Genomic DNA, 20,756 nt, shown 5'->3' with positions numbered 1-20,756 from the left:
ATACAGGGTATTACATTTATGTTTCTTGTCCCTTTCTGACTTATTAAAAAATAATTTGGTATCCCCAATTTTCTGGCATGCTGCATATTCTATCTCCTCTTGTTTAGAGGTTTCTTGATATTCACAAAAAACATTCAAAATTTGGCATACTTGATCCTCATCAGATCTGAATCTTGGCCACCACACCAACTGTCCCTGAATGAGGGATTTGGGCCATTCAAAACAGTAGTATTTAATTAATTTACACTTTCCTTCTCCCAGATAGCATCTTTCCTATCCAAGAGAATTAATTTTCTTCCAATGGATTTTTTTGTGGTATCCAAGAGAGGGTGTCCCCCCCCACCCCAGTCACCTCTTTCAATCTCCAGTCTCCCATCCAGGGTCTTCCCTACCTTGAGGTTATCTAGAATAAGGACTTCTAATCCCTAAAAGGTAGAACTACAGTTTTTCCTACCTTTCTGGATCGATTCCACAATTGATCCCTGAAATGTTCCATCACTCCCCCTGGTCAATAGCAGGGTTCCAGGTCTATTCATAGATCCCCTGGAGGGAACCCCAGAAAACAAATGGAGATCTACTGGAAATCAAGCTGTGAACGTTCCTTCTTCAGTCTCTCCTGGGATTTCCCCTATGGTTCTGTAGATCTCAGATGCAGTCCTCAAATTTATCAGATAAATCTGCTGGAGTGAGAAAAGAATTGAACTTTTTAATTCATGGATCTTGCAAGACACAGATGCCCTCTAATGTAAGGCACACCAAGATACAGTAATGTCTAGTATTATACAATTGTGGAAACTCCCCTCCCACCTGAATTTTCATAGGCTCTCATCTTTTGAGTGATAGTCTAAGAAGTCCAACCATTCCATACCATGTCTCTAATATGATACCCCCTTGATAAACTCCAATTGTCACAGGGGGTGTGTGGAGTAATATTCATGAACCTAATTGTGCAAACTCAGTTGTGTTAGGTCAGAATCTCTGGGTCAACATTGGCTGGTTGGGGACCGGTTCTTCCTAATCTTGGGGCCATCAGTTTTTGGATGAGATTAGAAGATCTCTCCTAATTTTGTGATTAGCTGGGGTTATTCCCCTTTTGTAATGTATTTCTTAGGCAGCCTCCCCTATGAAGACCAATAACACCCCACATTCCTCACATCAAGATGTACAGGTCATGCTGACTCCAGAAACCATTCAGGGGATTCATATAAGGATGCAAGGAATTTTCAGAGATAGAATTCTTAAGCAGCCTGTATTCTGTATTTAGAAATCAGTCACTTGGCTTTCAGTTCCTCTAAACTAGGTTCTATTGAATGGAAAACTTACAAGGGCTCAGGGAGTGGACCCCTAGTTGAGTCTTGACTGGCAGAGAATTTAATAAACAATCTTTGTAAAACCTATTGCCTCAAAAGTAGATATGTCAATATGTGTGAATCAACAAAAAGTAGGCCCTATGGAAAGCAGACTTGGCCTCAAGAAATTTCCTTGAACTTCCAGGGATGAGCCAAGACGGTGGCTGAAGCTGGGAAGCTCCTGGACCTTTACCCAAAAAAATTTTAGGTGAAGCCTCTACATAGACCATTACGCAAAAAAAAAAAAAAAAAAAAAAAGTAAAACAAGTTCTCAAGATATTGTGAAGGAACTTAAGGCAAAGGTCTGTCTCACCTGATAAAAGGTGAGTATAGCCTGGCGTTTGTAAGAACACTAAAAAGGCAGCAGGAGGCTCTTAACCACTGTGCAGCTAGTCAAGACTATGCAGGCCAGCAGTAAGAGTCCCAACCCTAGGTAGGAAGACAAAGTTCAAACCCTAAGTTGGGGCACTCTAAAGGAGGAAACAAACCACAGCATAGAAAACATCATAGGCAAGTAATAAGTCAGGGACCAGATTCTGGTTCTAGCACAAAGAGTGTGGGATTGTATTCCCTGTGCCCCTGAAGCAGAGTTCAGCTATCAAAATGAGCAAAAACCCAAAAAGAACACTAACCACTGACAGTGACTGTTTTGATGGGGTGAAAAACACCATCTCAGAAGAGGAAAGCGGCAACAAAATACTTACATGTGAAGCCTCATAGGAGTTTATGAATTGACCTCAAATCCCAAAAGACCTCTTAGAAGAGCTCAAAAAGGATTTTAAAAACCAAAGAAGAGAGAGAGAAAGAAGGAAAATGGAGAAAAGAAGAGCCAAGCAGGAAAATTATGAAAAATTGACTGAAGAAATCAAGACCTTTACAAATAAAGCTGACCAACTGGAAAAGGAAAACAACTTATTGAAAAGTAAAATTAACCAATTAGAAAAGGAAATACAAATGTTAACTGAAGAAAATAAAATCCTAAAATTTTTACTTGAACAAATGGAAATTAATGACTCTATGAGACACCAAGATTCCATCAAACAAAACCAAAAAACTGAAAAAAATAGAAGAAAATATAAAGTTCCTCTTAGCAAAAATGACTGACCAGGGGAAAAGATCCAGAAGAGATAATTTACTAATCATTTATCCAACTGAAAGCCTCAATAAAAAGAAATTATCATAGAAGACCACCCTAATAACCTAGAATGAGAAGACAAAATAGACTTTGAAAGAATTCATTGACTACGTCTGGAAAGAGATTCCAGAATAAAAGCCCCAAGTAATTTTGTAGCCAAATTTCAGGATTCCCAGGTAAAACAGAAAAAAAAAACAATTTAAATACTAAGAAAACACAGTCAAGATAGTTTGGCTGGACTTGGGGATGAAGAGAGGGGTCTCTAAGGCTGAGCATCCAGATAACAGTTAGAAGGACCTGAGGCCTAGGGCAACATTACCCACAACTCAGGATTAAACTTGATAATAATTATATTAAACTGATAAAAAAAAAGACATTAAAAATAAAAATGAGAGACAGCTAGGTGACACAGTGGATAGAGCACCTGCCCTGGAGTCAGGAGGACCTGAGTTCAAATTTGACCTCAGACACTTAATAATTACCTAGCTGTGTGGCCTTGGGCAAGCCACTTAACCTCATTTGCCTTGCAAAAATCCTAAGAAAAAAAGAAAGTAGGGGAAGAAAAAAAAGAACCCAACCATTGATAGCTACTTTAGTGTAAAGGAAGATCTGGGTTCATATTCAGAGAAAAATAATAAGGTTAAAAAAAGAAAGTAGCCTTAAAAAGTTTTTCACAAACACAATCAATGTGACCAAGATCAGGAAGAAAGTGTAAAGTTGGGAAACCATTTTCTCAGATAGTACTTCCGTGAAAGGACTCATTTTTAGAATATATAGAAAGCAGAGTCAAATTTGTCAGAGTACCATTCATTCTCCAAATCATAAATGGTCAAAGCATTAAACAAGCATTTTTCATATGAAGAAATTAAAATTATCTAGTGAAAAAATGCTCCAAGTCATTACTGGCACAACATGGGGGGTCTACCTCACACCACGTGGCTAAAATGACCAAGAAAGGAAAAGCATCGCGTGGCAGAGGGTGTGGGGGGGCTCGGGGAACAAGTTTTTCAGAGATGTTAGAAAACCGTGCTGCCAGGCAGGGCGGGCTCCGTGGGCTGCCCCCATCCCATGAGGTGGCACTGCCCATCGCTGAGGGCCCGCGGCCCGCCTGGCACTTCCGGGCCACCAGGCCTTCCCGGGGGGCGGCTCGGGGTCCAGGCCGGCTCGCTGGGCCCCCGGGGAGCGCGGCCTTCACCCCTCTCTTGAGGACGCCGAGGCCCTGGCCTCCTGCCGAAGCAGGCCCGGCCCCTCTGTTAGGCCAGCCCTGGGGCGGCCCGAGGGGGTGACTCCTTCACCCCGGGAGGCCTTGGCTAGGGACAGGAACCCAGGAGGGGCTGCCTGGGCCTCGCCGCTCTGCCATCCTCCGCCCGGGGCCCGGGGAGCGGAGGGGGCCCACTGGACCTTCAGGGTTAGGGGCCTGGTCTCCCCTCGCCCTCTTCTCTCCCCTCCCCCACCGGCTTTGGGGGGGGTGGCGGCCGTTTGGTGGGGGAGGAGTTTCGGCCCCTCGCAGAATCCGGGGTTTTGGCGGGAGGAGGGCGGAGCTTGCCCCGCGCAGAGCGGGATTGGAGGAAAGGGCCCGGGGGTGGAGCCGGGAGGCCCCGCCCACAGTGGGCGGGCCCGAGCGGGAATGCTGGGAGGGGGACGCTCCTCCTCCTTCCGGAAGCCCGCGCCGTGGCTGCCGCGTCGCTGAGTGCTGGGGCCCCGAGCGGACCTCGACGGCCCCCCCAGGTTTCCCCGAGCCCGAGGCTCCCGGCGCCCCCGGCAGCCCCCCGCCCCGCCTCTGGGTCCGGGGAGGGGAGGTGCGGCCGGGGCCCCTGCGCAGGGCCGGGCTTCCCGCGCCCCACGTCTTCCCAGGCCGCCCCGGCCCCGGCCCCGCTCGCCCCCAGGCCGCCTGCACAGGACCCGGCCTCCCCGCACCGAGACGATGGCCCCGGCCAGCCCCCCGGCGCAGGTAAGGGCGCCCCCCGCTCCGGCCCCGCGGCCCCCTCCCCCGCTGGGGCCAGGCTCTCCTTGGGATAACGGGAGGTCCGAGACGCCCCTTCCCAGGGACCCGGGGGCATCGGGCAGCGCCCGGGCGCCCCACCTGTCAGGCCCGACCGGGTGCGGGCAGCCAGGGTGCCCTCCGCGGGCAGAGGCAGAGGCGGGGTGGGCCCCGGGCAGGGCTGGACCCCGGCCCCTCCTGCGTCATCCCTGGCTTAGCGCGGCCGGGCCTAGTGACGCAGCACCGGACCCCAGGCCCCGCCGGGCCCCAGGGGGCTTCAGTGGCCCCCAGATGTGTGGGGCACCGCCTCCTCCCGATGCCCGGGGCCCTCGGGTACCGCGAAGCTGAGAAGGGGGAGAGGCGCGAGCACTCCCGGCCCCCGGCTGAGCCTCCACCTTGCCGAGGCCCGTTTGGGATTAGCCTTTGTTAAGCTTCCCTTGGGGAGCCTGGGGGCCCGGGGAATTGAGGCGGGGTGACCCCGCACAAGTCACTTCCACTCCGTTTCCTCTGTAAAATAAGCTGGGGAGGGAAATGGCAGCACTCCCGCTGAAGCTGAGAGGTAGGACTTGGGGAGGAGAGGCAGGCGGGGCCCTGAAGCCCTGCCCTTGGAAGGGATTGAAAGGAGTACCCTGGGGCCCTCAAGGCTGGGCAGGGCCGGGTTCTTGGGACTGGAGACCCTCCCAGCCGGCATCCATCCTTCTTACTTTGGAGTTGAGATCACTGCCTCCTGGAAGCCCAGTGTGTGGATACCGGCCGCAGGTAGGTCTGAGCCAGGCACCGTCATCCCACCCCAAACCCACTCTTGGCTTCTACCAGCTTCCTGGGCTATTGGGTCCCCTCCTCACCCGACCTCACGGTGAGTGTCCTGTGGCTCCTCCAGGAGCACCTCTCCCTCCCAGGCCTGGATCCGGGACCAGCTTCTCACCCCGTCTCTTTCCCAGACTCCAGACATGAGTTCTACCTTTCCTGATTTACCTCAAACTTCTGGCCTTGCTCATAGGAACTCAGGTGTCCTGCTTTTAGCTTTCCCAGGTGCCTATTTCCTCCCACCCTCTTCAGTCCTGATCCCCTTCTAACTTCTGATCCTCCAGATTACACCTCGTGTATGCAAGAACCATTGCTCCTGCCCAGCCCCCCTTATTAATTCTGGGGCTATTGGACTGGTTCCCATCAGATCCCAGGCCCTGGCTCCCTACCTGGGGTCCCAGGAGTCTTCTCTGCTTCCTAGGAAGAATGTATCCTGAAGTCTACCTGTTTTCTCAGGCCCAGTGACCCCCTAGAACTTTTACATCCCTGTTTAGTGTCCCTGACCTCCCTGCCCATGAGCTGGGTTAGACTGTATTGCCTCTCAGACCCCCATCTCTTGGGACCAAATCCCAGTCTAGGCTTTGTCTCCCATTCTCTGCTTTCCCCTGGGAGGCTCCATCCTAGATCCCTCCCCATTCTCCATCTGCCCTGGCACCCCTCCCTTGTAGATCCATGACATGGGGTCTCTTGGAAGGAGTAGGAGGCAGAGAGGCAGGGTGGTGAGGGCCCTAAAGAACTTGAATCCGACCCCTCCCTCTATGGGATGGAGTCTGCCTTGAGCCTTTGGAACACTGTGGGGCCCCACTCTGTACAAATCTCTAGCCATTTAGGCAATTGAGTTGGGAGCCTTGTTAGGGTTAAAGGGAGGAGGGAGGTGCCCAGGAAGAGAAAGAAAAGACCTCTGGGATCCTCTTCTCTCCCTAGCCCGAGAGGATGGTCCCAGAGATTCTTGTACTTCTCCATCATGCCAATTCTATTTTTTAGGGAGTTCTATTTTTGTATATCTTTTCCCATGCCATGACTTTTTTTCATGATCATTTGCATTGTTCTCATTTTCTTTCCTTATTTTTCTTCTCCTAATTTCTTTTTTAAAATTTTTTTGAGCCTATTCAGGAATTATTTTCAAACCTGAGACCAAATTACCCATGTCTTTGCTTTACATGTAGCCATTTTGACACTATTGTTCTCTTCTAAGCTTAGATGTTCATCCTCCCATCACCAAGGTAACTTTCTAGAGTCAAGCCCTTTTGTGTTTGTTTTTTACTAATTTTTTCTACCTTTTTTTTCACTTGGTGTTTTAATGTGAAAGTCTGGCACTGTCCCTTGCTCTCTGTGCTGACTCTGCTATGGACCCTCCTAGGGGTGGGATTTGTTGCTGGGCTGCTGTGGTAACAGTCTTTCTGGTGGCAGAGTCTGGAGGAGAAATCCTGTATGCGGGCCCCTGGGTCACCCTTTTGTGGGAGAGTGGAGTCTCTATGGTGGATTGCCCCAGGCTTGGAGCCTGAAGCTGAAGCTGCTGCTGCTACTGCTACTACTACTACTATTCCTACTCCTGCTCTTGCTCTTGCTCCTGCTTACCCCCTCTCTTGGACCTAGTTGCTTGGAGGGGAATGTGGAAGGGCTTTAGAGGGATCCTTTATATAAAGTCATTTTGATAGGATCTGATTTAAAGTTTGGGGGCAATATTCTTTGATGGTGCCTTGGAGTTTTTCTGTGTTTTTACTTTCCCTGGTTTGAGTCTTGGTGGGATATTTTCTTACCTCTCCCAAATGGGATAGTATTCTTCTAGGAATTTCTTGACACCTGAAGATTTTTCCCTTTGCTTCTTTTACATCCAAGTCTTTTCTGGGTTTAGCATAAAACCGCATAAAATTCTGATTATTCTTTTCTTCTGCCTTTTTTGTGATTTCACCTTTCTCATTTGCAATTTTACTGATTGAGTTTTCTGCCCTCTTTGTAATGGGATTAGCTAAAGATTTCAATTTCTTTAGCCCTGTCAAAAAACTTTCTGTTTTAGTTGTCATTTCTTGAATTTTTTTTTTTTTGGTTTCCAATGTATCCATTTACCTTTATATTGTAGATCTTGTTTTTCCAAATGAATTTTGTTGTGGTTTTATTTAGATTTCTAAAATACCTCTTTCAAAATTTTATTAGTGAGGGAATTAATTCTTTTAGGGGAGATTAATTCTTCATATTCTGTGTTTTATGTTTGATTTTACTCAGTGATTTTATTCAGGAATCATTCTATATTCTCTGTGACAAATGAAAAAGCTTTCTCTTTGTCTCTGAGAAAAGAGTGGGGAAAAATTCACTCTTTGTCTCTTATGGCATTCAGAATTGTCCATCCTACAATAAAAGAAACCCAGGCAGAGCTTCTAACCAGTAGCACTTTAAAGGGTCCATGACCCCTGTAATGAAATGGATCTCTGGTCCCCAAAATCTTGTCTATACAAGGATTAATACCTAGATACTTCTAGAAAGACAAAATAAAATGCAAGATCCCATTGGTTGATAGATCTTGTTTTTGAAGGTTGAAAATGTATCAGCCAAATAAAAAAGATATATCAGGAGGGAGTCTCAAGTTGGGCAAAGCACAGGAAATTTCTAATGAGTAATTGATCATAAGATGGATAGGTTTCTCCTCATGTTAGTCAGGAAGAGATGGTGTGGGTAGTACAAATTGAGGAACTTTTACATAAAACTCCCCCCCCCCCCCCCCCCCCCCCCCCCCGCCAACAGTAGATTTGGACAAACATCCAGTGAGAGAATTTCTGTTTTTTCTCTGCTTATAAAAATGAGTTTCATCTTTAATAGGGGTCTTTTTGTTAGAGGGAGGGCCATTTGACCTGTCCTTTATTATCAGGCTGCCCGTTTCTGTTAATAAATGATATCTTGGAGAACTGCTTTGGTTTAGTTTGTTGTAAAATGTCACTCCTGGCATTAGTACAACATTATTTTGGTAGCATTAGAAAAAATTTATTGATAGTAGTAATTTTGTACATTAGTGATAATAGTAATAATGTTTGTCCTTCATTCTCGAAGATGACCACAACATCAGGGAGATGATAACACAACAAGCACATGACCTTTTTTTCTGAGTCTAAGCAAACTAGACATCCTTATAAGATAGAAGTCTTGGTGGGTGTAATGATCCCAGATTTATCTCCATTGTGTTCACATGAGAATTTTTACCAAGCCATTCTCAGGTTGGGATTTAATCAATCATTTTTATTGCAAGGAGCAGATTTACAAATTGGGATTAATCCACTTTGATGACTACATATACATGAGGGGAAAGGTTGATTCCCAATCTTTCTTGGTTTTCTTAGGACAAGCCCACTAGTGAAGCACAATATTGTCCTAGGGTTAATATGATTGTTTGGTCTTGGTGTGTTTTATTTTGCTTGGGGACTGGTTATACAGTTTACTGACTCAACTTGTCAGGATTAAGGCTCCCGGCTGCATTGTTCTCTCTGATTCCCAAGTCAGAGTTTCCTAGGAAAAAAATCTCCAGAAATTATTGGTAAATTCTTTACACATACCATATTGATCAATATGAAAATCACAATTCTTCTGACACATGCATCTCCCAAGGTGAGCTAATTTCCTGAGACAAGAGTAGAACAGTGATTAGCAGGAGAGCAGGATTTTAACACTTAACCCATTACATACCACCTAAATCCTGAGCCAAATTCAGATTCATAGAACTATGACTTGTGCAGATAGATACAAGTCAGTTAATTGTAAATAGGGTCCCTAAATAAATGATACAATCAATTCAGTCTTCTCACAGTTGGGATTTAGTCAATCATTTTTATTGCAAGGAGCAGATCCTGAGCTGATTCTGGACTCCAGTGCAGTCTCATTCTTCCATCCCCTCCTCATTTCTAATGCTCTGGGAATATAGTCTTTCATTATTCTAATATCCTTTCCATTGTATTGGAAAGTCTTTCTCTGGGTGGCTTATAGGACTTCTTGTTTCTGAATGGAATTGTTAAATATAGCCATTATCCCTCCTGGAATTTGCAGGCTTGGATTTTTTCTTTCCTTTTTGTTGTTTTATTTTTTCACTGGTTATATATAAATACAAGCTTTAACATTTATTTTTATAACTTTGAGTCCCAAATTTTCTCCCTTCCCACCCACTTCCCCCTTCATTGATTTCCTAAAAATATGGTTATTCTACACATTTGTCTTGCAAGTTATATAAAATATTTCCGTAATTGTCCTGTGAAAGAAAATGGATCTCTACCCCCCCCCCCCCCCAAAAAAAAAGAAAAAAGTGTACTTCAATCTGTATTTGGACACTAGCTTTCCTCTCTGGGGATCCTGATAGTATTCTTTATCATAAATCCTTCAGGAATTTTGGATCACAGCACTGTTGTCATTCACAGCTGATTGTCCTACAGTCTTGCTATAACCCTGTATATACTACATTTCCCATTGCATCTGCTCCTTCAGGTCTTGGTTTTACTGAGCATCCTGCTCATTTTTTATAGCAGAATAGCATTTCATCATAATCCTATACCACAGTTTGCACCTTCATTCCCCTGAGCATCCCTTCAATTTTCAGTTCCTTGCCACCAGAAAAGAGCTGCCCAGATTATCCATATATACATACTGGTCCTTTTCTTTCCTGTTTTTCATCTCTGGAATACAGATCCAGTAGAGGCATTTCTAAGTCAAAGGGTAGGCATGGTTTTATAACCCTTTGGGATTTTTTTGAAGGTGATCTGTGAATTCTTTCAAATGGAGTTTTAATTTTCTAGGTTCAGAAGTTCTCTATTTCCTTCATGATTGTGTTCATGTTATGATCCTTAAGTTGCTTGGTCCCATCCTGCCTTTACATGTTTTTTATTAAGCATCTTGATTTTTGCTTTTCTTTTTTCTAGGTTTTGTGTATTTTCCCTTTTGTGTATTTGCACCTATTCTCTCTTTTGTTTTCTTTGGGGAGGCTTGCCAGGGCAAAAATCAAGGATTTTTCTTCCCTTAATCTCAAATCACTGATAATATGATAGAAGATAACAACACAACAGCAGAAGGATGAAAAGGGATTCATGTGAGAAGATTCCATTTCAGGAGCATGATGGAGAAGTCACTCCAAGAGGCCCCAGAGAAGTTGAGCTGCGTGAAACGAGATGTCAGAGATGAGCTTTCTCTTTAAGAGGATGTTTGGGGGCAGCTAGATGGCACAGGGATTAGAGCACTGGCCCTGGAATCAGGAGGCTCTGAGAGTTCAAACCAGCCTCAGACACTAGCTTTGTGACCTTAGGCAAGTCATTTAATCCCTTTGCTTCCCAAAAAACAACAGCAGCAGCAAGAACCCCACCTTGTGGTGGAGGATGGTTGAAGGGGTCACTAGAGAAGGAAAAAGATTTGGAGTGGCTTCTGATAAACATGAATTGGGGAATCACTTAAAGATCAATTAACCCTCAATGAAAGAACTCTCTGAATATGAAGAAGAGTGACTCATGGAACTCTAGAGAAAAGGGATGATTTAAAAACATTGGGGAATCTCAAAAGGTGGAACAGAGTAATAGATTGCTCAGCTGTTGAGAAATAAAATAATAAAGGAAATGAAAGGTGAAATATGGAAGTTTTAAGACTATCATATAGGTTTGAATGTACAATCATAAAAATAGTTCCATATTAGTCATTTTGTACCAGAATTCTCAAAAGAAAGAGAATGAAAGAATAGTTTGTATACAAAAAAACACGTCCTGTTTTTAGAGACAAAGTGTGCTTCATCATTAGTTCTTTGGATTAGTCTTGTATCTTTGTATTGCTGAAAATAGCTAAGCCATTCACAGTTTTTTTATCATACAGTATAGTCTCCTGATTCTGTTCACTTGACTTTGTATCACTTCATGTAAGCTTTTTCAAACATTAGACTCTCTGATAAAATAAATTATATCCTTATGTTGGAAATGGAAGAGCATCAAATTCTAAGCATATTGGCAAAGAGTATGTTGGGCATATAGGTGGAAATATAGATGACCCCTTCCAAATGTCAGGGCATTTTAGGTCTGACCAGCCTCTCCTGTATCTGGCCCATCATTAAGTCTCTTTGACTCTTGTTCTCCTAAGGGTTTAGAGTTCAAGGGGTGTGTGTGTAAATCTCATGTTTCTCCCAAATAAACTGAAAACAATCTCTTAATTGATGAAGAAACACTGCATTTTAGACTCTTATTTCTTATTCTTGTAAGAAATAAAGTAATTATAAAGCAAAGGTGTTTTGGCTATGAGAAGGCAAACTAATTTTAACTTCATGCTTATTTTAGTGATCACATAAATCTTCTCTCCCCTGTACTTGCCAGCTTCTCACAAAATATTCACAGAAATTTGATAAGAAGTTTCCCATTGCCACCCTTTCTGCCCCACAGAACCACTTACTTCACAAATAGAACACATACTTTCTCCCTGATTCCATAGAGAGACGTTTCTTAGCTTTTTTCCAACTGATCAGTAGGATCTCTCTGACATTGGTCTCAGGTTATTTATTGCTCTGACACCTGTGTGGCTCTAGGTTCCAACTGTAAATTGGATGTAAATTGATGCTTAACCTAGAGAAATTCTGAAACATCCTTCAGCTCTCCATCTTATGACTTGATAATTTAGGAGTTGGTGACATTCAAGGATGTGGCTGTGGACTTCACCCAAGAGGAATGGGGACTCTTGGACCATCCTCAGAAGGAGTTATACAAAGAGGTTATGCTAGAGAATGCCCAGAACCTGCTCTCCGTGGGTAAGGACACCTCCCCTAAGTCTCCATTCCCTAGGATGCAAGTTTTGGAGCATTTATCAACTAGTAGAAAGAAAAAAATGCTGGTCTTTCTGTATCCAGGAGTTGCCTGTCAAAGGCCTTTGCCTTATGTGATGGGAACCTCAGGGTTTTCTTGGCTCCTGGAGCTTTAGGAAGTCATATTAATGTGGCTACATTTCAGATGTGGAGCTAGTCTCCGAGGTTATTAAGTCTATTCTCTACTCACTTGCATCATCAGCAGTGATTGGGGTGGGTGTTGTTACACAAACTTAGGTTTGAATGTAATAGAGCAACTCTGGATCCCCAGCCCTTTCCCTAAAGTGAACTCAGTTACAAGTTTCTCTCCCAGCTCATCCCTAACTGATTCCTCCTACCCAGGGCTTCCAATTCCCAGAGAAGATGTGATCTCTTATTTTGAAGAAAGGGAAGTCCCATGGATGTTGACGCAAGAAGGTCTGAGGAGCGAGGTGAAATCAGGTATATGAGGACTGTGATTATTAGAGGCTTGTGTGTATTATAGTAAAGCAAGTGCTATATTTGGGTTCAGAAAGACCTGCCTTGGAATTCTTTTTCAAATGTTTGGCAGTGCTTCCTGGGCCAGTCCCTGAACTAGTTTTCCCATTTGTAAAATGAAGGGGTTGAACTCCATGACTTCAGCTCCCTTCCACATGATCAATCTATGATCATATATTAAGTCTATTTTTATTCCTTTTCTGAGGCAGACAGGATTCAGTGAATTTCCCAGTGATGTCAGACACTTAGTGTCTGAGGCAGGTGCTCTAACTTTTGTTCCACCTAGCTGCCATATTTAATTTTTTTTTTTTTTAACAATTCCAAGAGCACTTTAAAATGCTATACCAGTACAGCCCAGGAGCAGCAGAATTCTCAGGGTCTCGATGTTTCTGGATCCTTCTCTTTTGTAATAATAGTATTCTTCAATGACAACTTAGTGATCTCACCTCCCATGAAAAGGCCAAGTTCTAAGTTTAGGGCCTGCTGGGTTCTAGGCCCTAAAAAAAAGAGATGCACAGGCCTTCCCCTGCTCTCAGTCTGGAGGGACAGGCAGCATACCAGCAACAGTGGAGATCCACTCTCTGGACAGGATAAATTGAAGCTGGTCGTGAGAGGGAAGATCCTGGAGTGAAGGAGGGCATGAAAAGGCCTATTGTGGAAGGTGGACTCTGACTAGGGCTTCAGGGAAGCCATGAGGTGGAGTATCTTGTTCACAGACCTGAAAGGAGGACCTGCCCCTGGATCACAGCATATATGGAGGGGGCAGAAACAGGGTACAAGAAATCTGGACAAGTGCTTTACAGAGGATTTTTATATTTGAGCCTTTGGGGAGTCCCTGGAGGTTGTTGAGTAGGTGGTGACCTGGTCAGGCAAGAGCTTTAGGAAGATGAGCTTGACAGAGATGTAGGAGTGACTCAACTGGAGGGAGGGAGACTTGAGGAGGCAGAGCAGCCAGCAGGCTCTTCAGTACCTCTGCTGGGAGGGGACGTAGGCTTGAACAATGAACATGACACTGTTGGGAGAGAAGGGGATGCAGGGCAGAGATGTCACACAGGGAGACAGGAGAACCTGGTGGAGAGAGGCTGAATGTGGCCCACCATTGGGAGGACTCCCCAGGTAGCTTTAGGAGATGAGGGAGAGGGAGAGTTGGGGCTTGGCAATGAGGGAAATGATGGGGTGGAATGGGATTATTTGCACACAAAGGACTTTAGCAAGCAGAAGAATGATCTTTAAATCTGATACTGGAAAAGGAAAAGAAGGCATTCGATTCATGGAAGATGAGAAGCTACTAGTTCTTGATAAATGTCTAGATTTTTCTGGGTAATATGAGACCAAGATCCCAAGTGTTAAGTTGTGGATGGGGAGGGAAAGGGGGTTAATTTAGCTATTAGGGAGAGTAGGGGTCAAATGAAAAGCTCTGGAAAAGCTGCTGTGGGGGGCAGTTAGGTGACACAGTGGTTAGAGCACCAGCCCTGCAGTCAGGAGGACCTGAGTTCAAACACAACCTCAGACACTTAATTACCTAGCTGCATGACCTTGAGCAAGTAAGTCACTTAACCCATTGCCTTGCAAAGAAAAACTGCTATAGTAAGAAGCATGGAGAATCAGGGAAGTGTCAGAAGATTGTCTTGCCACAGGAGAGCCCAGCTGAGGAAGTCATCCAAGACAGCTTTGCATAAATCATCAGCCTGAGACCCTTTCTTGATCTCTGGGGTTCCCATTCTTGGAGAATCATGTTCATGTAGGTGACTACCATCACAGTTTAAGCAGCTGGGAAGTAGAGATTCCCCGGTGTCCCATGATGAGACCTTTCAGAAGTCTCTATCTTCAGTGTTGGGTCTGGCCAAGTTCTTTCAGGATTAGAACTTAACAAAAGTTTACTTGGGTGATTAGGTGCAAGAAAAAGACAAATGTGACTAAGGCCAGAATATGCATTTGACAACTAGGGGAGAGACCAGAATGCAGAGACAGAGGTAGGTAGAGGCTGTGGCCTGGGGTCATCCCTGTTACCCAATCAGTTCATCAATCAATAAACATTGATAAAGCACCTTCTGTGTCCTAGCCCTGACCATCCAAAGGCAGGCAAAAGTCATCCCTGCTGTCCTTGAGCTCACAATCTACTATAGAAACATGAGAAGAAGCAACAGATCAAGAACCTCGCTCTTAGCTAATGTACTCTAAATAGAATGGAAATCCATTTAGTTTCATAGGGAAAGAGAAAAGGAGTTAGTATAATAATGGTTTAAGAAGGGGAGTAGAATAACAGCACACACATTTTGTGCTATCCTGTCATTTTCCATTTATGATCCCATTATTACTTTTCTTGGCAAGGATACTGGAGTGGTTTCCCCATTTTCTTTATCCTTCCCCATTTTATAGATGAGTAAACTGAGTTAAGTGACTTACCCAAGATCCCACAGCTAGTAAGTGTCTGAGGCCATATTCAAACCCAGGAAGATGAGTCTTCCTGACCTCAGACCTGGTACTCTAACCTTTGAACCAATTAGGGCCCATACACTTTATAAATATTATCTTATTGGATTCACATAATAACCTGTGAATTAGGTGCTATTGTCTTGACTATTTTACCAATGAAAAAACTGAGGCAATCGGAAGTCTTTGAGGGTCACAGGACTAGGAAGTTGGTGGCATTTGGATCTTCCTGCTTTGAGGCCCAGCATGCTATTCTTTGTACTACTAGCTGTAGTTTATTTTTAAGCCCAACAGGTGAAAAGGTTCACACATGTATGGGGTAGAAAATGGGAGAACTGTGGGCAAGCTCTCTTGCTGAGGGACAGAAATGCATTTTTTTCTTGTAAAGCTCCCTGGTCAGTCAGTAAAATCTTCCAAGAGTCTTATGAACCATTCGATGGGAAGGGCTGCCAGAAGACTACCAAGGAAGCCTGCTGTCTACTTCCTTATAAAAAGCTGATGGGACTCAGGTTCCTTTATGAGACATGCAGTTTTAAAAGTTGTGTTTATTGCAAAGAATTTATTTTTATTCTTATTTTAGTGCACATAGTCATTTAAAGACAGTTTTAAAAAGAAAAGAGGTAAGTCCTGGATAGCCAATGATAAAAGTAGTCGTGCTGGCATTCATCTTGTGGCAAATCCTATAGCAAAACAAAGGTGGAAATTGGTCACTAGAGAAATTATAGAGAAGCTAGATGCTGGAGTAATAAGAATGTTTGGCATCGGAGCATCAAATGGCATGATGTCTGAAAAAAAATGCAGACAGTAAAAGTAAAAATGAAGTGCAAGATGCTAAATAGTCTGGTATGTGGACAGAGCGGGCCCAGTCACAAGGTTTGAGTTCTAGACTCAGCTGCTGGTGTTGGGTCAAGTCTGGACTTGTGAATGTCCTGAGCATATCAGCCTTGCCCACTTCACAGGTTTGGATGCAATCTAATGACCCTATTGCTTGATTCAGCCCGTTTAAGTTTGAAGATAGATGCCTTTGCCTGGGGAAATAAAATGTAAAAGAACTTACATTCAAGCAGGGGAGGGAAAGGGATATAATTGTATAAATTTGTTTATATATTTAATGTTGTTTCTTTTGATAGGAGAGATCAGACTTGAAATTAACGAGTGTCCTGCAGAGATAGACATTTCTGGGGAAGAAACTCTCAAGCAAAGCTTCGTGAATGATGCTTGGAGAGAGAACTCTGCTGTAGATCCGAGAAACCCCAATGGGGACAAGACATATGAATGTAATCAGTGTGGAAAAACTTTCCGAAAGAAAGATAAACTTGCTGTACATCAGAGAATCCACACTGGAGAGAAACCCTATGAATGTCATCAGTGTGGAAAGACTTTCATTCAGAGGGCCCATCTTGCTGTACATGAGCGAGTCCACACTGGAGAGAAACCTTATGAATGTAATCAATGTGGAAAGACTTTCACCAAGAACTCCAATCTTGCTGTACATGAAAGAATCCACAGTGGAGAAAAACCTTATGAATGTAATCAGTGTGGAAAGACTTTTAGACACCACTCCAGTCTTGGTAAGCATCAGATAATCCACACTGGAGGGAAACCTTATGAATGTAATCAATGTGGAAAGACTTTCATTCAGAGGGCCCATCTTGCTGTACATGAAAGGATCCACACTGGAGAGAAACCTTATGAATGTAATCAATGTGGAAAGACTTTCATTAGGAGGGCCCATCTGGCTGTACATGAAAGAATTCATACTGGAGAGAAACCTTTTGAATGTAGTCAATGTGGGAAGACTTTCACAAATCGCTGCAGTCTTGCTGAACATCAGAGAATCCACACTGGAGAGAAACCTTATGAATGTAATCAGTGTGGAAAGACTTTCTCAAAGCGTTCCAATCTTGCTGTACATCAGAGAATCCACACTGGAGAGAAACCTTATGAATGTAATCAGTGTGGAAAGACTTTTCGAAAGAAAGATAAACTTGCTGAACATGAAAGAATTCACACTGGGGAGAAACCTTTTAAATGTAATCATTGTGGAAAGACTTTCATTCAGAGGGCCCATCTTGCTGTACATGTGAGAATCCACATTGGAGAGAAACCTTTTGAATGTAACTATCAACCTGGAAAGACTGTTGGATACGGCCCCAATTTTACTGTACATCGGAAAATCCATATGGGGGAGAAACCTCATAAATGCACGCATTGTGGAGACAGTTTCAGATCCAGGTCCAATCTTACAGTACATCAAAGAGTTCACACTGGGGAGAAACCTCATAAATGCACACAGTGTGGAGACATTTTCAGATCCACCTCCAGTCTTGCTGAACATCAGAAAATTCACACTGGAGAAAACCCCTGTGAATATAATCAATGTGGAAAGACTTGCCGAGCCAGTTCCAGTATTGCTGTAAACAGTGTGGAAAGCCTTCGGTCTCCCATCAGAGACTAGATAGAATTCCTATCACTGTAATGAATGAGGAAAGTCACCCAGATGGAGTATATTGAGAAAGTCTCAAATGGAGTATATATATTTACCTCAGGATTCATACTAGAAAGAAGTCTTATGAATGTGCTCAAGATGGACCTATCTTGCTCTGCAAGATGGAGGTTGCTGATGAAAGACCAAAAGGGAAAAGTATACAGTAAATGAATAAATGGTTTAGATCACAGAGAGCCTCTTCTCTGCTAAACACACACACACACACACACACACACACACACACACACACACACACAAATTGGTCTTAACACCTTTTTAAAATTTACTTTGCCAATAACCAGGTCAAAAAGTGATTTCACTCAACTTTATGTCTCATATGTCTTTATGTCTCCCAAATCTCACAGGTTCTCTACTTACTCATTTCAGGAAATTTAAATCTCTAAATTAACTACTTAACATTTTGATATAGCCAAGAAACTCAGATGCAAGTTGTATATTAGAACCCAATTTTTAAACTTGGCAATATTCCAATAAGGAATTACTAACAATGTCTTTATAAGAAGATGAACTGTTAATACCAAAAAGAGTGAATTCCTTTAAAAATTTCCAGATACATTGATTGCAAAACGGCATGTCAGTTATGTTAGTTATTATAAAAGACAAAGCCTAATTTCAGCTTCCAGCCATGTTTAAATGAATATGTGCATGTCTCTTGAAGTCATTCATAGGGTAGACCACAAGTCATTCTTGAGATAAGTGTGCTGCTCACAGAACTCAGATATGATATAAACTTCACTAAATAATGGAATTATATCCTGGCTTCACAAGTCTTTCCAACATCTGCCTTATTCATCTCCAATGCAGAGAATGAGACCAAGTGAATCCTGAAGGGAAGGATTGTTTTTCAAATGGCATTCCTGCACAACCTGGGCCCATCTCTAAATCTTCAGAGACTCAATATATCTCCCCCACCACCACCACCACCACCACCACCCTCACATTTCATCAGCATAGAATCAAAGCTTGTAATAGAATTAATAGAATTAAATGAAATGTGGAAGACTTTTAGCAGACTACCTTCCCTTTCCACTGTTCTAGGTAACAGATTTGTTGTCTTCCTCAGTCTTTGCTTTTTCTACTTTCATTCTGGTTCTTTCCTGATGACACAGTCCCTGTCCTCCCTTTGCAGAACTCACTGCACTTTCACTGGGCCTCCCAAATCAGTGGTCAAGATTGGAGACTTGTAATACTCCCACCTCCTTATTGACTCCTCCAGACTCTCTTGTCTCCAACCCTGAGGAACTCTTCTTTTGAGCTTCGCTCAATCCATATCTACCACCCAAGCAAAATTCTTGTGGCTGGTATCTACTAATCTTCAGAATGTTCCCCTTCTTCCTTTGATAAGTCCAGTGCCTGATTTTCTTCCCAGAGTCTACCCTCATAGGAAGGGATTTCAACATGCTTATTGATACCCAAATCTCACAGGATCGCTATTCTTCTTGTCTACCTCAGCTACACTTAGGGATGGCCATCCTCTTGATCTTGCCATCACCAACTAGTGCTCCACATTCTTATTCATGAACTGTAATAACCCCTTTCTGATCCCATTCTGTTGTCATTCCTTTCTTCTGTCTTGCAACTTCAAACCTTATTCTTCCTCCCCATGACTTCCAGTTCTTTGACCCCTTAATTCTTTCTTAGGCTAGCCTACTTGCTTTCCTATTCTGCCCCCTTAACCAGTTTTACCCTTGAATACCTCACCCCCTTTAATCTACTGCAAAACTTGTTTTGCCAAGTCTCAGCCCTGGATTATTCTTACTGTCTATCTTCATTCCTACCCACACATTGCCAGATGAAATGCAGAGAAAATCACAAAACTACAGATTGTATCCACTACAAGTTGATTGCCCAAGCTTGTAGGAAACTTATTGAGTCTGGAGATATTTAAGAAGTTGAATAGTAATCTGCACAAGTCTGTCCCAAATGCTTATATTCCGAGTGATACTGTTAACTTTACAGTTGGCAAAGCTGAAATGTGGGATGGCCCTCAAAAGACAATATGTAGTTAGCATGGGTTCATTAAGCTGGGCATAAATAACTAACAGTGGGTCAAGATTGTGTTGGTGGGCAGGGTGGCAAACCCCAGTACCAACAAATCCTAATAGTGCTAGCATGGTGTAACTCTTGCCCCATCTGATGGCAATTGTTAATAACTTTATTTGCCACCAATTCTTCATTAGAATAGTGAACTAGGGAGGGAAAGACAAAGCATAGAAGAGAAAAAATGTAACTAAAATAAGGAGAAAAGTAGCCAATTTATCAGCTTTAACCAGGGGCCTCCAAAAATGGAGGTTTTTCTGACCCATATTTTTCCAAGGGAAATAGTTGAACAACTCTTAATGATGCTTGGGGGGAGGGGAGAGGGAAAGGAGGACAGAGCTGATCCATGAAAATATTCCTGAATTAGATTTACTGTTTCTACTCTGTCACCTGATAATTCCCCAATGAACATTAGTAGTTGGAATGAGTCCAGCCTGCTCTACTGCTTCCATACCCTGGCATTGCTCCCACCTGACTGTAAATCACTCTATGTAGAAAGCACCTCTTCCCAATAAGAATGCTTGTCCTGGGGGAAGGGCTTTATTTGGATGGGGGTGGGGGGGAAACAATTTCAAAGAGAGATAAATGTGATTTCGCCCTTGGTCTATTGTAAGACAGAACAAAGTAGAGGAAAGATCAGACCATTTCTGATGGGTCTCAGTACACATTCGGGAGCAATAAGGTGTGTGGAATTTTGGGTCACTCCTAGATAAGAGATTAGGGAGAGGATGGAATTGGTTAAATGGGTGCCCTTGTCCGGTTAAGTGAGAGCCATGGGATGAAGCATGGAACAATCTTCAGGAGTATTTTAGCATCAAATCCATCTGTGACAAGAATCAGAAAAGGTCTCCACCTGTTGCATGAGCTGGTCTACAAGGACAAGAGAACCCCAATTATGACCAACTTTAGGCATGCAGAAAAAAATTATTCAAATGCTGAAAGGATGTACAAGTTCGAGGGTACCCACCATATACTTTTTCCACAGAAGCCTGGCAAGTAGGGCAAGAGGCACTACACATGGCTATGTTGATGACTTGGGTCAACCTAAGCTCTCTAATTGAATCCACGGTTCCTTGAGTTCAAAAGCAATCCCCTTTATGAACAGATAGACATACCTGCATCTAGAAACTTGGGGGGGGGGGGCTGATCCTCCACTCCTACCCAGGACCCAGCAGCCTGTTTTGCCTTAATGCTGTTGTTTCCACTTTTCCACTAGAATATAAGGA

At 43.5% G+C, this 20,756-nt stretch overlaps 1 protein-coding gene and 1 long non-coding RNA gene across 6 annotated transcripts in view; one reads left to right on the top strand and one right to left on the bottom strand.

Annotated features, from left to right (window-relative positions):
* LOC141496710 (uncharacterized) overlaps positions 1-4,077 on the bottom strand; it is a 104,990-nt gene extending 100,913 nt beyond the window's left edge. For 2 of the 4 annotated variants that reach the window (XR_012471101.1, XR_012471093.1), the window contains exons 1-2: positions 3,886-4,076; positions 455-677 (exon numbers count right to left, since the gene is read on the bottom strand). This is a non-coding gene — a long non-coding RNA (uncharacterized LOC141496710). Of the gene's footprint in view, positions 1-454; positions 681-3,885 lie in introns of all 4 variants that reach the window. The other 2 variants (XR_012471090.1, XR_012471089.1) reach the window with 2 other exon arrangements.
* Positions 4,078-4,325: 248 nt separating this feature from the next.
* Positions 4,326-20,058, top strand: LOC141496709 (uncharacterized). Of its 2 annotated transcripts, none has more exons than XM_074199375.1 (4): positions 4,326-4,435; positions 11,891-12,017; positions 12,414-12,512; positions 16,112-20,057. In XM_074199375.1, the coding sequence occupies exons 1-4, from the start codon at positions 4,409-4,411 to the stop codon at positions 17,437-17,439; spliced, it is 1,581 nt and encodes a 526-aa protein (XP_074055476.1). In that variant the 5' UTR covers positions 4,326-4,408; the 3' UTR covers positions 17,440-20,057. The 2 variants fall into 2 exon arrangements, with proteins under 2 accessions (XP_074055476.1, XP_074055475.1); XM_074199374.1 differs by lacking the exon at positions 4,326-4,435 and adding an exon at positions 4,702-5,224 and having other exon boundaries at positions 16,112-20,058.
* The last annotated feature ends 698 nt before the right edge of the window (positions 20,059-20,756 follow it).

The sequence above is a fragment of the Macrotis lagotis genome, chromosome 8 (genome assembly GCF_037893015.1).
Source record: "Macrotis lagotis isolate mMagLag1 chromosome 8, bilby.v1.9.chrom.fasta, whole genome shotgun sequence".
Lineage (NCBI taxonomy): Eukaryota > Metazoa > Chordata > Mammalia > Peramelemorphia > Peramelidae > Macrotis > Macrotis lagotis.
The sequence above is the reverse complement of the archived record's forward strand: the minus strand, read 5'-3'. Positions and strand labels throughout refer to the sequence as shown.